The 13,902-nt window shown below is 35.9% G+C and overlaps 1 protein-coding gene across 2 annotated transcripts in view; it reads right to left on the minus strand.

Annotated features, from left to right (window-relative positions):
* CAMK4 (calcium/calmodulin dependent protein kinase IV) overlaps positions 1 to 13,902 on the minus strand; it is a 265,094-nt gene that overhangs the window by 106,653 nt on the left and 144,539 nt on the right. Inside the window, exons 4-5 of one of the 2 annotated variants that reach the window (XM_032274634.1) lie at positions 8,441 to 8,503; positions 6,439 to 6,521 (exon numbers count right to left, since the gene is read on the minus strand). In XM_032274634.1, the coding sequence (XP_032130525.1) occupies positions 6,439 to 6,521; positions 8,441 to 8,503 (146 nt within the window). Of the gene's footprint in view, positions 1 to 6,438; positions 6,522 to 7,922; positions 8,406 to 8,440; positions 8,504 to 13,902 lie in introns of those variants that run through there. The other variant, XM_032274643.1, reaches the window with a different exon arrangement.

Genomic DNA, 13,902 nt, shown 5'->3' on the forward strand with positions numbered 1-13,902 from the left:
GTACAATTACATCTCAGTCCCAACAATGTCTTCTAACTTATTCCAAACGTCTTTCTTTTTCAAAATTGCTTTGATTAACCTAGCTCCTTTGACCCTTTGTCTCTTTCTTTCTGCTTCTGAGGAAGAGCCTTTCTTTCTACCTTAAACAAATCCTTTTATCTGACTCTAGATCTCACTCCCTTCATGGCTTTTCTAGAATGTTTTTCCAAATTTAAGTCCCTCTCATACAAACCTCTCCTGCTTTTCTTTCTTATGAGCTCCTTCCCATCAGCAAATCAATGTATTCCCAGACCTACAGCTTAAAATAATAAATAAACTCCTATTTATCTTGTGTGTTCTACTACCTTGCCTCTATTTTTCATTTCATGGACAAGCTTCTAGAAAAAGTAGACTGTAAGTCTAGTCCAAATCAAAGTATATGTTTTCTTTACATATAGCCAGATAAAGCCACATAAAGAGATGTATTTAAAATATCCAGGGTTGAAAAACAAGTATATACATAGTAAAGTTCAAGTTAAGCCAACGCTCAAGTAGGACAAACGTGAGATTACTAATCTGAAGTTTTATTTTTAAGCTTAAGAGTACTGGCATTTGCAGCAGCATGACATGGTAGAAAAATGATATACTTTGGAATATGACATAGTTGAATAAGATCTTATTTAATTATTGTTATTAGATCATATATAAGCTGAATAACCTAACAGAAGTTATCAGACTTCTGCAATCCTCAGTTATCATTGTCTGTAAAATGTATACATCAAAGCCTACTTTATATACGTGTTGCTATGATGATTAAAGCGTATCATGTTAGTAAATTACCCTGCACACTCTGCCACCAACCCAATAGGATCTCAAAAATGTCCCTCATATTGACTAATTATCCTTTTTGAACAATCACATTTTATAGAATTAACCATTAGAAAATTACATTGCTGACTAATTTCTGGCACAGTGGTCTTCACGAATCCAGACTTTTCCTAGGTTTGTTTAACCCTAATACCAACCAAGATACAACCCTAGAAAGGCTAGGACAACAAACAGCCTCAGTTCTACTTCTCAAACCTTTATCTGATAGCAATCCCCTGAAAATTCAGTTTTTTCCCACCAGGAATAAGAAGTCCAGAAATGCTGAAGTACAGATTACTATTAGAACTCAGACAGTAGGACTGGAGGTTAGGTCTGACTTTATGGCTTATTAATATATTTTTTAGTTTATGCTGTGGAAAAATATGGATAATAATACCTCAAAAAAGATGAAGGTTATTGAGTGGGCTAAATAGATACATAGCTTTGCATAGGACCAATCAACATATTATGGATTTTCCATGTATAAATAGATATTTATTTTCTTGGTAATGATGTGAAAGAGACAATCTGGACTTAATAAGAAAGAAGGTGAGGCCAAACAAGAAGGAAAGGGTTGGATCAGAAGACAGTCTGGTTGCTTGTACAGGGAAGATCATTAACCTTTACTAATTCTGTTTTCACATCTCCATAGTGAGGATACTGGTTTTCATCCCACTTGCTCAAATAGGTTGATTTTTTAAATGAGGAAAATATATTAGTGTCTGTGAAAAAAATTTAAATCCATACGTGAATTTTTGCTCTCAGCAATGGTGGGTCAGACAAGCCTCCAGGCAAGAAAAATAAAAACTAACTAAATAAAATATTTTTAAAAAATCTATTTGAACAGATCAGAGAGTTATTAAGTATGATGGTTAATACTGAGTGTCAACTTGATTGGAATGAAGGATGCAAAGTATTGTTCCTGGGTGTGTCTGTGAGGGTGTTGCCAAAGGAGATTAACAACGGAGTCAGTGAACTGGGAGATGCAGACCCACCCTCAGTCTGGGTGGGCACTGTCTAATCAGCTGACAGCAAGGCTGTAATAAAAGCAGGCAAAAGAGCGTGGAAAGACTAGACTGGCTAAGTCTTCTGGCCTCCATCTTTCTCCTGTGCTGGATGCTTCCTGCCCTCAAACATTAGACTCTAAGTTCTTCAGCTTTCAGACTCTTGGACTTACACCAGTGATTTGCCAGGGGCTGTTGGGCCTTTGGCCACAGACTGCAGGCTGCACTATTGGCTTCCCTACTTGTGAGGTTTGAGGACTAAAACTGGTCTATAGTGGAATTTCACCTTGTGACTGTGTGAGTCAATTCTCCTAATAAACTCCCCTTCATATACACATCTATACTATTGGTTCTGTCCCTCCACAGAACCCTGACTAATTCACTAAGGAAGAGAAGGATTTAGGAACTAAAACCCAGAAGAGAAGAAAAGCCTAGCAAAGCAAACCTGCCATCTGATGCTTCTGCTTTCCTTCTGAAGGCATTTACTGATTCCAACACAGCAGCTGACAGGCCGAGAAAGAAGCTGAATCAAGTTTCTGGCCATTACACTGAGCTAAGGGGACAGAAGTTGGCATTCAGGGTCTGCCAAGTAAGAGGAGCCCTGGTAAAATGCCCTGGCTTAAAGTTAAGAACTTCAAAGAGCAAAGCCCTCTGAATAAGACTTGACAAGGAATACACCAGCCATTAGGAAGCCCAGCTTTGAATTAGCCCAATATCCAATTGTATTAAAATAATCTGTTTCTTAACCTTAAATGCCTGCTACAACAAAAGACAATCTGCTTTTTTGGAAGGTAACAGCATTCCAAGTCTCAAATTCTAAAACCTTTTGTACATACATTTAGTATTGGAACAAGCCGAAGCAGGCAAGCAAAAACACAAAAAGAAATGGATCGTGTCCTTTGCAGTGACATGGAAGGAGCTGAAGGCCATTATCCTTAGCAAACCAACACAAGAACAAAAATCCCAATATTTCACGTACTCATATTTAAGTGGGCGCTAAATGATGAGAACACATGGACACATAGAGGGGAACAATACACATTGGGGCCTTTCGAAGGGTGGAAATTGGGAGGATGGAGGGGATCAGGAAAAATAACTAATGGATTAGTGGATATTAGGTTTAGTACTTGGGTGATGCAATAATCTGTACAACAAATCCCCGTGACACACATTTATGTATGTAACAAACCTGTAAATGTACCTCTGAACTAAAAAGTTAAAAAAAAATTCTTTAGGAAAAATTGATGAAACAAACAAATGAAAAAAAGAAAACAGAAAAAAAAATCCATGATGATTTTAAAAAATGCAAAACTATACTTAGATACTGGAGTTACCTGACAAAAATCAGGGAAAAAACACTTCTAATTTAATTAGAAGACTGTAAGGATATTGCTAAATTTGCTGCCTTAAAATACAATCATTTTCAAGGAAAAAAAAGCTGGAAATTTGCTCTTAAAGCAAAACTCACACCTTGTCCACCTCAACAATTCAATGAAAATGATGTTGAGATTTTAAGAGTTGAAAACAAACCAAGAATGATTAAACAGAAACTTCATGGGAGCTTTCTTCTTCTCATGATGTCCTAACTGTGCAAATTTATTTATGTTTTAGATTTTTCTTGGGCACAACAAATCACTGATTTTATTCCAAAATTTCTAATAAATTGTTCTATGTAATTTACTATTTAAGTTCTATGTAAAATAGCAGATTCTACTTGAATTCTATGTTTAATTTTTTTAATCATTATAGAATAGATTTTTTGCTAATAAAATACAAACTTTTTGACTATAATTGACTCATATGATTATCTCTTCAGCAATTACTCCCTAGTTCATTCATTAAGTACTGTTAGAGTCATCATTAGACCAGGAATGAATTCTTATCATCACAATTAAATAAATTGGTTTTGACCTAAGTACAAAAGAAAGAGGCCAAATTACTTTTTAGCTCTCAAGAAAAAAAAATCAATATATTGGATAATAATGCAGAATTTATTTTCAGCTTGATAAAATTTAAAGATAATTTGATAAAATTTAAAGAATTAAGTAACTTAATGGAGAGACCAAGTTCTTATCAGCTAGGGCAATGTTGTAGACAACAACATGCAAAGGAAAAGAATCTATCTTTTAAAACCACTGAGTTGAGTGCTTTACTGGCTGTCTGCCATTCTTTAAATGTTTTCTGCTAAATATGAATATTTCATCCATTTATCTCTGCAAATGAAATTTATCAATAGTATTTAGTTGTTTCATTTTTAGGTATAGCTAAATTAAATTTCATCCCAAATTCTTTCATGGAAGAAAGTTTGGGAAGAAGAGAAGTAGATATCCTTGATTCCCAATTAACTCAAATCAATAGAGGGAGGTAAGTAAATAGCAAATACTATTAGTAGATGATTGCTTGGGTGTGGCATTCTTGTCCTGCAATTATTCATAATTTAAAAACATGAGATTTCTCTCTGATAGATGATAATTAGCCGAGAAATATGCAAAGTCTCCTTAGAGATAGCTCATAACTCCAAAGCCAGCAGGATCTGACTATAAACTGACTCTACTAATGTGCCTAAAGAAGGAATACATCCATGAAAAAGAGTCAGATAAAGAGGTGTTAAAAAAGAAGCTATCATAGGCATATTGTGGCAATACCCAAATTAGCCAGTTCAGGAGAGTCTTGCTTGAAGATGTGGGAACATGTGAACAAGACTATCCTCATAGTGGATCAGAACTATCTAAGCTTTATTAGCAGCATAAAGCCTCTTCAAATTTGCTCTGGGATTCAGAGAAGTTAAGTAAATTATTCTAGGTTAGTTATTTATCTTTCAGTTGTAGAGTCAAGTTTCACAACTATGAGTCTTTCAAGAAAAACAACTGCCGCCAGAGCTATATGTCTTTAGGCTACTGATATGCACTTCCTTCAGCTGACGTATTATTCTTATAATGTGAAAATAATCAAAATGTTATAATATTTAAAGTCTAATAATCTGTTGAACCTTCTCTAAGGAAGTTTCAACATGTATATGAACAAAATTCAGATGTATACCTGTTACACATACATATGTAGTTGCGATGAAGCTAGCCCTTTTGCTCCTTCTCACCTAAAGATCAGAATTTTCACTGGGCAATGTTAAAAGGAGACAGAACCTTTCAAAAACAATGTGAATACTTTTGAAAGCTCTTGAAGAGGCAGCAAATTTAACTGGGTTGAATGGGGGTGAGAAGAAACATGCCTTAGTCTATTTGAGCTGCTATTAAAAAACACCATAACTTGTGTGTCTTATACATATCAAACATTTATTTCTCACAGTTCTGGAGGCTGAAAAGTCCAAGTACGGGACACCAGAAGATTTTATGTCTGGTGAGGGCCCACTTCCTCATAGATGGCACCTTCTTGCTGTGTCCTTGCATAGTAAAAGGGGAAAGGCAGCTCTCTAGGGCCTCTTTTATAAGGGCACTCATCTTATTCCAGAGGGCTCCGCCCTTATGACCTAACTACCTCCCAAGGATCCCATCTCCTAATACCATCACTTTAGGGATCAGAATTTCCGCATACAAATTTTGGGGGCACACAAACCTTCAGACACTGGCAAAAGCAAAGGAGTGCTACTCTCCCAACATATTCAAAACTAATCCCCTTAGGATATCTTTCTCCTCAGGGTCCCTTCATTGTAGCAATTGTTAATTAATTCATTCAGCAAATATTTATGGAACATTTGCTGTGATCCAGGCTATATAATGGTTCCCTCAGTCTCTTCTGTCTTCACCCTAAACTGCAGTCCACCTGTCTCACCCTATTTTTAACCAAAACTTTTCCACTCATGCATGACTTCTTACCATTTCTCACATAGCCTACTTTGTCTTCTTTCAATTCCATTCTTTTTTGATTATCTGATGAACACAGCAAAAGGCTCTCAAGAGCCCATCAGGACAAACACAGAATTCTCATAAGAGGGCAGGGAAGATGGAAAAACTATGGAAACATAAAGTTTGTGTGTCTTGTACAAATAGTTTGCCTATATTATGCTCTGCCAGATTTCCAGGCACATTCCCCACCCCCAGTCTCTTCTCTGTTCTCACTCCTCTGCTTTAAAAGATGAACATACGAACAGGAAATCAAAGTTAGCAATAATTGGCTATAACAGAACATGTTTACTTTGCAACATGGAACTCTTTATATGGACTTCTAAAGAAAGTAAGCTTTAAAATAATCATTTAAAGATTATTGATTTTTATGAGCTTTTGGATCATAACAGAGAACACGTAGAGTACATGTCTAATTTTCTAAAATTTTCATCAAATATTTTCTTAAGATATTTTTATAAATCTTACTATTTAGTTTAAATGTAATTTGATTTTAGAAATTCTATTTTTTTATTGAGGAGATAAATGTTTGCAAAGGTAAATAGATATTATACTGTTTCTCTTTCTACTCACTAAACGTCTCAAGTTTTCATGTAACTACATCTTATCACTACCCTATCAACAAGTATGATCTGCCATTATACAAAGTCTCAGGAGAAATGTCCTTTAGATTATATTTCAGGTGGCCAAAAGTAAATCTTTCTGTGGTTATATTTCCAGAATCAACTCACCTATCAAACAGTTCTCCTCCTGTGACGAGTTCTAGGACCAGACTGATTTCTGTAGGGGTTTCAAATATCTCTTTAAGTTTTATCTAGGGAAAGATATAAAAAAAGAGTATCACAAATTTCTTATTCCATCTTTCTTAGAAATCGCTAACACTATGGCTAAAACAACACTCTGCAACAGTAATATGTTGGATCACTGTTAATACAGTTTCCTCATTCTTGTATCAGCTAGCTATTTCTCACTCTCTTTCTGGGTTGTTGATTTTATCAGTTACATCATTTTTTTTCAAAGTTCCTGTAAAATGTGTTTACATTTTTCCTTTCGACAGTTGAAAAATATCTGCCTTAGAAACACTTTCTAACTTTTCTAAAACGTCCCAACTTCTGAATAGTTCAAAAATCAAAAAGAACAACAATACAACTTCCTAAACCATTTTGGGCATCATGGTTGCTAGAGGTACAAAATTACTATTTCTTCTGGGAATTAGGACTTGAAATAAGGGGACTGAGGCAGCTTAAAATCTGCCTATATGTAAAGGATATCAATCAATAGCTAAAAAAATTGTCAGTGGGTAAAGGAATCCTCAGGAAAGTAGTGGTGACAGTGACTTGATTGAGCATACCACAATCTTCATCACATTCAGATAATCCAAACGGTTTTAGATATTTTTCTCCATATATATGAGAATCTAGTAGCCAAGACTAGTCTACAATTGAGGAAAATTCTACATTGACTTATCTTTGGAAAGAAGAGATGGATAATGTAAAAGTGGTGATTGAGTGTGGGTGATTTTATCAACTGCTTACCCAAAGCCCTTTTCTCCCTACTTTATTATAAACAGAACTCCGATTTGTTCAGAGAAGCAAGGTGTCTAGCCCCAGATTGTGGATCATGAACAGTCTCAACCACTAATTTCACAGCCCCTGTACAGTTAAGGGTAATCTCGTGACCAGCTCCAGCCAACAAAATTTGAAAAGACTCCTGCTGCCACAGTTTCTGAGAAAGATTTTACTCTTCTAATGAGAATCTTTAGCTGAGATCCTACCCTCTTCTTCCCATTTTGAATATAGACGTGATGACCTGCAAAAATTGTGGAGCAGCCATATTAGGCTCAGGAGGGAAAAGGGTGAGGATGAAAGTCAACTGGCAGAACCACGGATGGTATCTGGGTTCTGGATGGCAGCGCTGAGGAGCTGAGCCAGTGCTAAAACTGATTTCTGTTGCTTGCAACATAAGAAAAATATTTGTTTAAATCATCCTATTCAAGTTTTCTGCTATTTATAGCTGAAGGCTTCCCTAACTTATATGTTAAGTTTTAAGCACTTTGCCTTGAGAGTAAGTAGGACATCACAGCTTCCTCAGAAAAATTGGCAAAAATGCTTTCTTGAAGTAGATGGCTTAATTCATAAAAACAACTTACGACATAGAAAATGATTTTGTTCTTTTTCACTTCATCAGTTCAAGAAAGCTTTTTACTAAATCTTACCATCAGAGGCTTTGTCTTGTCTAGACAAAGCCTGAAGCAGAGCTTCTGAGGACATTTTATTTTCTGCATTCAAGTACATCATTTATTTGCATCTTCACATTGTTCTTGAAGCAGATTCTCTCTCAAATCAGACTGAAATGACTTTGGAAAGCAATGTACTTTCTTCACAGGCTTTTTCAGTAATGGAAAATTAATAAGATAGGCACAAAAAAAGAAGGAAAAAGCCAGTGTTTTATTAGACCAAAACAAAACTCTTTGATTTTTATCCTTTTATACATGAAAATGAAGATTGTGTATATTGCTAATCTGTCTATTTTGGAACTTTTCTAGAGGTATTACTTGTAAGACTTACTCAGCCAAAGATTGAAAATGTGATGAGATGAAGACAAGAGCTAGGCTGTGCTAGCTACCAGGGGTGGGAGAATCCCCTTCTCGTTATCAGCATGGACAGTGAAGGACAAAGATCCCTTTCTCTAGCTCTGGAAATCATTTGAAATAGTAGGTTAAAAACCACTTACAATGTTTGGATGTGAGAGACGAAGAAGAACTCCTATCTCAGTTCTTACGATTTTTTTGTCCACCTAAAAGGCAAAATAAAAGAGATAAACTGAAAGAAACTCCCCGCTTCATTGTAGCAGAGAAACAGAAACAGCAATAAACTACCTGGGTGAGTCAGGCAAGTGGCAAAGCTAATTCCTTAGCTTTTGTGTATATGTGTCTCCTTCCTCTCTTTCTGTTTCAGCTACACGTCCTTTAGCTCTGCTTCCGAAATAAGATAGAGCCAGGAACTAGTACGAATCACAGCTTGTCAGGCTCCTCACACGACATCTTCTCCACTTTCCTATCAAAAGTCATCACTATCATGACTAATGCCCAAGTACATCTCAACCTATCCTTCTTCCTTGTCGTTCTTTCTGATGTGGAATTCTCTGTTTAAACACCAATGGAGCCATCAATCACTTCACTTATCCTTCTCACACAGATGTAGCACACAACCCAACCTACCCAACCAGAATATCCTGTTCCCTGGCCATTGTGATAGGGTCAGGAATATTCACCAGACCAAGTTATTCAAGTCAGGAGCCTCTCCAGAAATGCTGCTCAAATAATCAAGAAAGAATTATTCCATCTTTCTCTGAAATCATGAGAGCAAAAGAGGATAGAGTCTGCTGCTAATAGTGAACAGTTTTGATACCATATGGGACCACTGTATTAAAATGAGGCCAGTACAGGAAAAAACATTGCCGAGTTACAAAGAAAGAGGACTGTTGATATAATTTCATCCCCTGGATTCAGTTACGCTTGTTTGCCCTTTGAATTTCTAATTGTACGAGCTACTACATTTCTTTTTTCTGTCTAAGTTACTCAGAGTTAGTTTCTGTTACTTGCCATGAAAGAATCCTAGTTAGTTCACCACTTGGTCCCTATGTTTGAAGCAATGGCAGTTTAGTTCAGGATATTCCAAAATTAGGGACAATCTCTCTAGCCCAATGATTGACTCCCTTAATCACAATAAGCTGGCATTTCAGAGCTCTAAAAGTTATACAGTAAACATAAAGTTTTTAGTACCTTCCTCTCCAACAAAATTTATCAAAACAATTAATAGATATAATACCTGGACTCTTATTATGGTTTCTATCATTTGAGCTGTCCTGAACCCTTGAACTAGCAAGTTTACATGGTTTTGGAAATGAAGAAGTTTGTGTGCAATTCACAGTCAAACTCTGTAGGCATATCCAAGAGACTGCTTCAGATGGGAAATGGGTTCTTCCCTTTTAGTTACTTCTCCTGAGAAAGAAAGCACTGGTCTAAGGAGAAATCCAATCACATGTCAATGGTGATAACCAATCACAACTTTCAAGACGATAAAGAACAGCACCCAGTCATTTAATTTTCATTCTCTAATGAAAACATTAACTAACAAGGATGCAATATTTAAAAATAAAAAATGAATGAATGCTCAAAGGACTTTTTCAAACTTTATATGTTCTTTTTCTTGGTTGCAAGGTATAAATATATTTTACAATTATTTTATCTGGAAAATATAATTTTTCCAGACCCTAAAGTACCTCACTTAAAGAAAACAGCCACCATTTCTAAATGTTTTCAGTTTTTATGAGATGGAAAAATGTTTACAAGGAGATCTTAAGGGGTTCCCAGCCCAATTAGAGATTTCTCAACAATTTATTTCACCAGTATACACAATAAAACATTAAACAGCCATATAGTCATGGCATGGCCTCTTAAGCTACAGTAAAAGTTTTGGTCATTCATGCAGGCAATCAAGAGGCTTGAGATGTTTTAATACATTCTTGCTAAAGAAAGTCAAGCTATTAAAATCAATTCACAATACTACAAAACAAAAATATGTTTTACTTTTGTCATTTGGATGCCAGTCTGAGCAACCCAGCATACTTCTTAAAATATTTATAAACATCCCATATAAAATGCAACATCAGCTATAAATTCTTAGAGGAGAGAATGAATATATGATCTATGCATTTTAATACCTGACAGTTAATACGCTGTTACATAAGAGGGAAGACTCACTGTGAGCAGAGAAAAGCAAGTTGCTAAGAACCTAACTTAAGTGACTGTACATCAAAGTGATAGGCTCTGGAGCTTTTTCAGCAAAGGAGTAAAGAAAGACACACATACTGATACATCCAGTGCTTTCTGACCTGAGAACTTTGGAGGCTGTTTCAGCAGTCTTCCCTGGACAATAAACCATAGCTACTCTGCATGATTCAGACTATCTATTGACCAAAACTCTTTCAGTTGCAAGTAACAAACATTCAGCTCAAACTCACATAAGTCCCAAATGGTAATTTATTGGCACATGTAACTGGGAAGTCAGAGTAGATCTGCAGACATAACAAAATCTAGAGGTTCAGACTCAAATAATCTCTCTCTCTTCCCCTGTGCATCTTTGTGTCTCTGTTTCTCTGTCTCTCCTTTTCAAATGGCATGAAACGTGGCCACAGAAGCACCAAGCCTGTATTTCTCAGGCTCATATTTTTAAGATGAAAGAGATGCTGTTTCTCAACATTTATCTAATCTTAAATAGTATTCTCATTAGCCTTGCTTGATTTACGTACCTACTCCTGGATGTAGGAGACATATAGTCAGAACAAGGCCAAGAATGAGTCATAAGCGCTCTCCTTTGACCACGGTTGAGGGAGATGGCAGGCTTGGTTCCCTCAAAGAATGAATGTTATCAGACACTGAGGACTCCCTTATTGTTTGCTTTTAATATTTGTTTCTTTCCTTTGACATTTGCATAAGGTCCTGATCTATTGCTCTCAGTTTCTTCTATGTCCCAGACTAATCAGTCAATAATAATTATTCATTCATAACAACTCTTGCCATCAGTTGATTTAATATTTAAAGTTTTGACCACTTACCAGTAACCCAAATGGGCCCTACCAAACAACAATTTAGAATTTTGCCTAGAAACTCTTTTGAATCCATACTGGAAAGTTGATGTAGGTGCAATCACTTAGCTGGTGAACAAACCTAGCAGGGTACCTACTTTTGTACTTCAATTCTGCTGTTTTCTCCACTTCTGGGCAGCAACTTTGTCAATTGTTTTGATGTCACTAGTGATATAATTTGAGGGAATATGAAGAAGTTTAAGAAAATGATGGCTCTAGCCAGTATGAATGGTTGGAGTAGAAACTGGGATAAATAATTTACTGAAATCTTTGTGCTTTATGAGATAGAAGAGAATTATAATCTCCATCATATTGTCGAAACTTATAAGTCAGAGAATCTTAAAAATATAAAATTTAAAAGCCAAAAATATATGTTTTATTGAACTAAAAATTTTAGGATGACTGCGTAAAGTCTTTATTTTCTATGTAATGAATGTATAGTACATGTAAGGGCAGGCTAAAACAGGTTTTATGTGCTCAGGCCCATGTTAAATAATTGGGTCACAGGAAAAAAAGAAACAAAATATGGTACTTCCTACAATCTAATTTGGGAGATGCAACTCATCTACATAATGTTATTAGAAGACAGTGAAAGACAGTAGAGGAAGAATACAAGTTACAAATGAATTTTGTTTTAGAAGTTCCACTGTTCAGTGGAAGATCGCTTTTCGGAGTCAACTTCTGCTAATATTCAAAGTGGGCTTATTCTAAAAGACTTTTGAGATTACCAGTCATTTAAAAAATCACACTGTTGCTAATAGAAAATGAAGAATGTTTTGCTAGAGTGTGCACTGGGTACATGGAAGCAGTGTAAGATGTGGGTTGCTGGTGGCTAATCAGTGGCATCAGGCAGTTCAATCGTGGAGTATAGACAGCATGGTCCAGAAGGTAGTAGAGTGGCAGCACAAGGCTCTAGAAGTTATTTAATTTAGTGACAAAATATACATTTCCTAAAAATTATTGAGCAAGACACAAACACTTATACCAAATGACAAATGAGAGATCTTTGAAAAAGAGAGGCATTACTAGAACAGTCAGATGGCATTGTCAGAGCTCTTGTCTTGCCTTCTATTTCAGTTTCTGCAGATGCTATTAAAAAACGCAGATATAGATGTTTTTATCACCACCTTCTCTTCAGATCAACAAGGATTTCCTTGCTAATACCAAATAAATGTATTTGTCACTATTGCACAATGCTTTAAAGAAAATTTTAGGGACATTTAAAAAATCTTAATTTGTTCCTAAATTAATATCGTTGTATTAGAATTTCTTTTTCTCACTAGGTTTCTAGGGTTTTTGTAATATAGGCTTCTCCCACACCCACCTCCCCACCCCACCATTTTTCACACATTTCTGATCAATGTAAAATGAGATAGTAGAATCCTTTAATTTTTTCCAGATTATATATTTATATTAAACAAATATTTTCTAATAAAAATATGCATTGTGAGCAATTTATCTTTTACCATGTTGTGTAGGGCATATTACATATTGAAATGCCATTTCTTTTTAGTTCTTTGAGAGTTGTTCAAACTCCTAAAATACTAAGAACAGGCCAGATTGCAAAAAGTCTGGGCTAGCAAATTTCTAGTAAAATCATTTGCTTTGTATTCAGAATTAATTTTTCTATAAAAACAAATTTTTAAAACGTAATTATTTTTTCGCTACACTCTATAGCATCATTTGTCCATTTAAAATATGGTCTCAGGGCGATTTCAGGTCCTTAGGACCCTTTCAAGGTATATGTAGGGTTCACCATTTTCCAATTGCATATCTGAGTGAGGCCAGATTTTTTCCATATAAAGTCAGCCCTCCATATCTGTGAGTTCGGCATCTTCAATTCAACTAACCATGGATGGAAAATATTTGGGAAATAAATCCCAACAACAGTGGAAAATAACATGCCGGGCACAGTGTTTCATGCCTGTAATCCCAGTACTTTGGTAGGCCGAGGCGGGTGAATCATGAGGTCAGGAGATCAAGACCACCCTGGCTAACATGGTGAAATCCTGTTTCTACTAAAAATAGAAAAAACTAGCTGGGCATGGTGGCAAGCAACAGTAGTCCCAGCTACTCTGGAGGCTGAGGCAGGAGAACTGCTTGAACCCAGGAGGTGGAGGTTGCAGTGAGCCGATATTGTGCCACTGCACTCCAGCCTGGGAGATGGAGAGAGACTCTATCTCAAAAAAACAAAACAAAATAAAACAAAACACAACAACTAAAATCACAAATAAAAATATAACTATTTACATAGCATTTACATTATATTACATATTAGAAATAATCAAGATTATTTAAAGAATATCAGTGCACATTCATAAATGACCGGCAAATACTATGGCATTTTATAGTATAAGGGACTTAAGCAGCTGTGAATTTTGGTATCTGCAGGGGTCCTGCAACCAATCTCCCATGGATGCTGAGGGATGACTGTACTTCAAACAAAACAACAAATGGCAACAATTGAATGTGAAACTATATAAGAATCATGCTGTGTTCAGTTAGGTCAGATAGTAAGGAGATTTGCAAAACAATGACACTCTTCT

Source organism: Sapajus apella, unplaced genomic scaffold (genome assembly GCF_009761245.1).
Source record: "Sapajus apella isolate SASKATOON/1434 unplaced genomic scaffold, GSC_monkey_1.0 scaffold1, whole genome shotgun sequence".
NCBI lineage: Eukaryota > Metazoa > Chordata > Mammalia > Primates > Cebidae > Sapajus > Sapajus apella.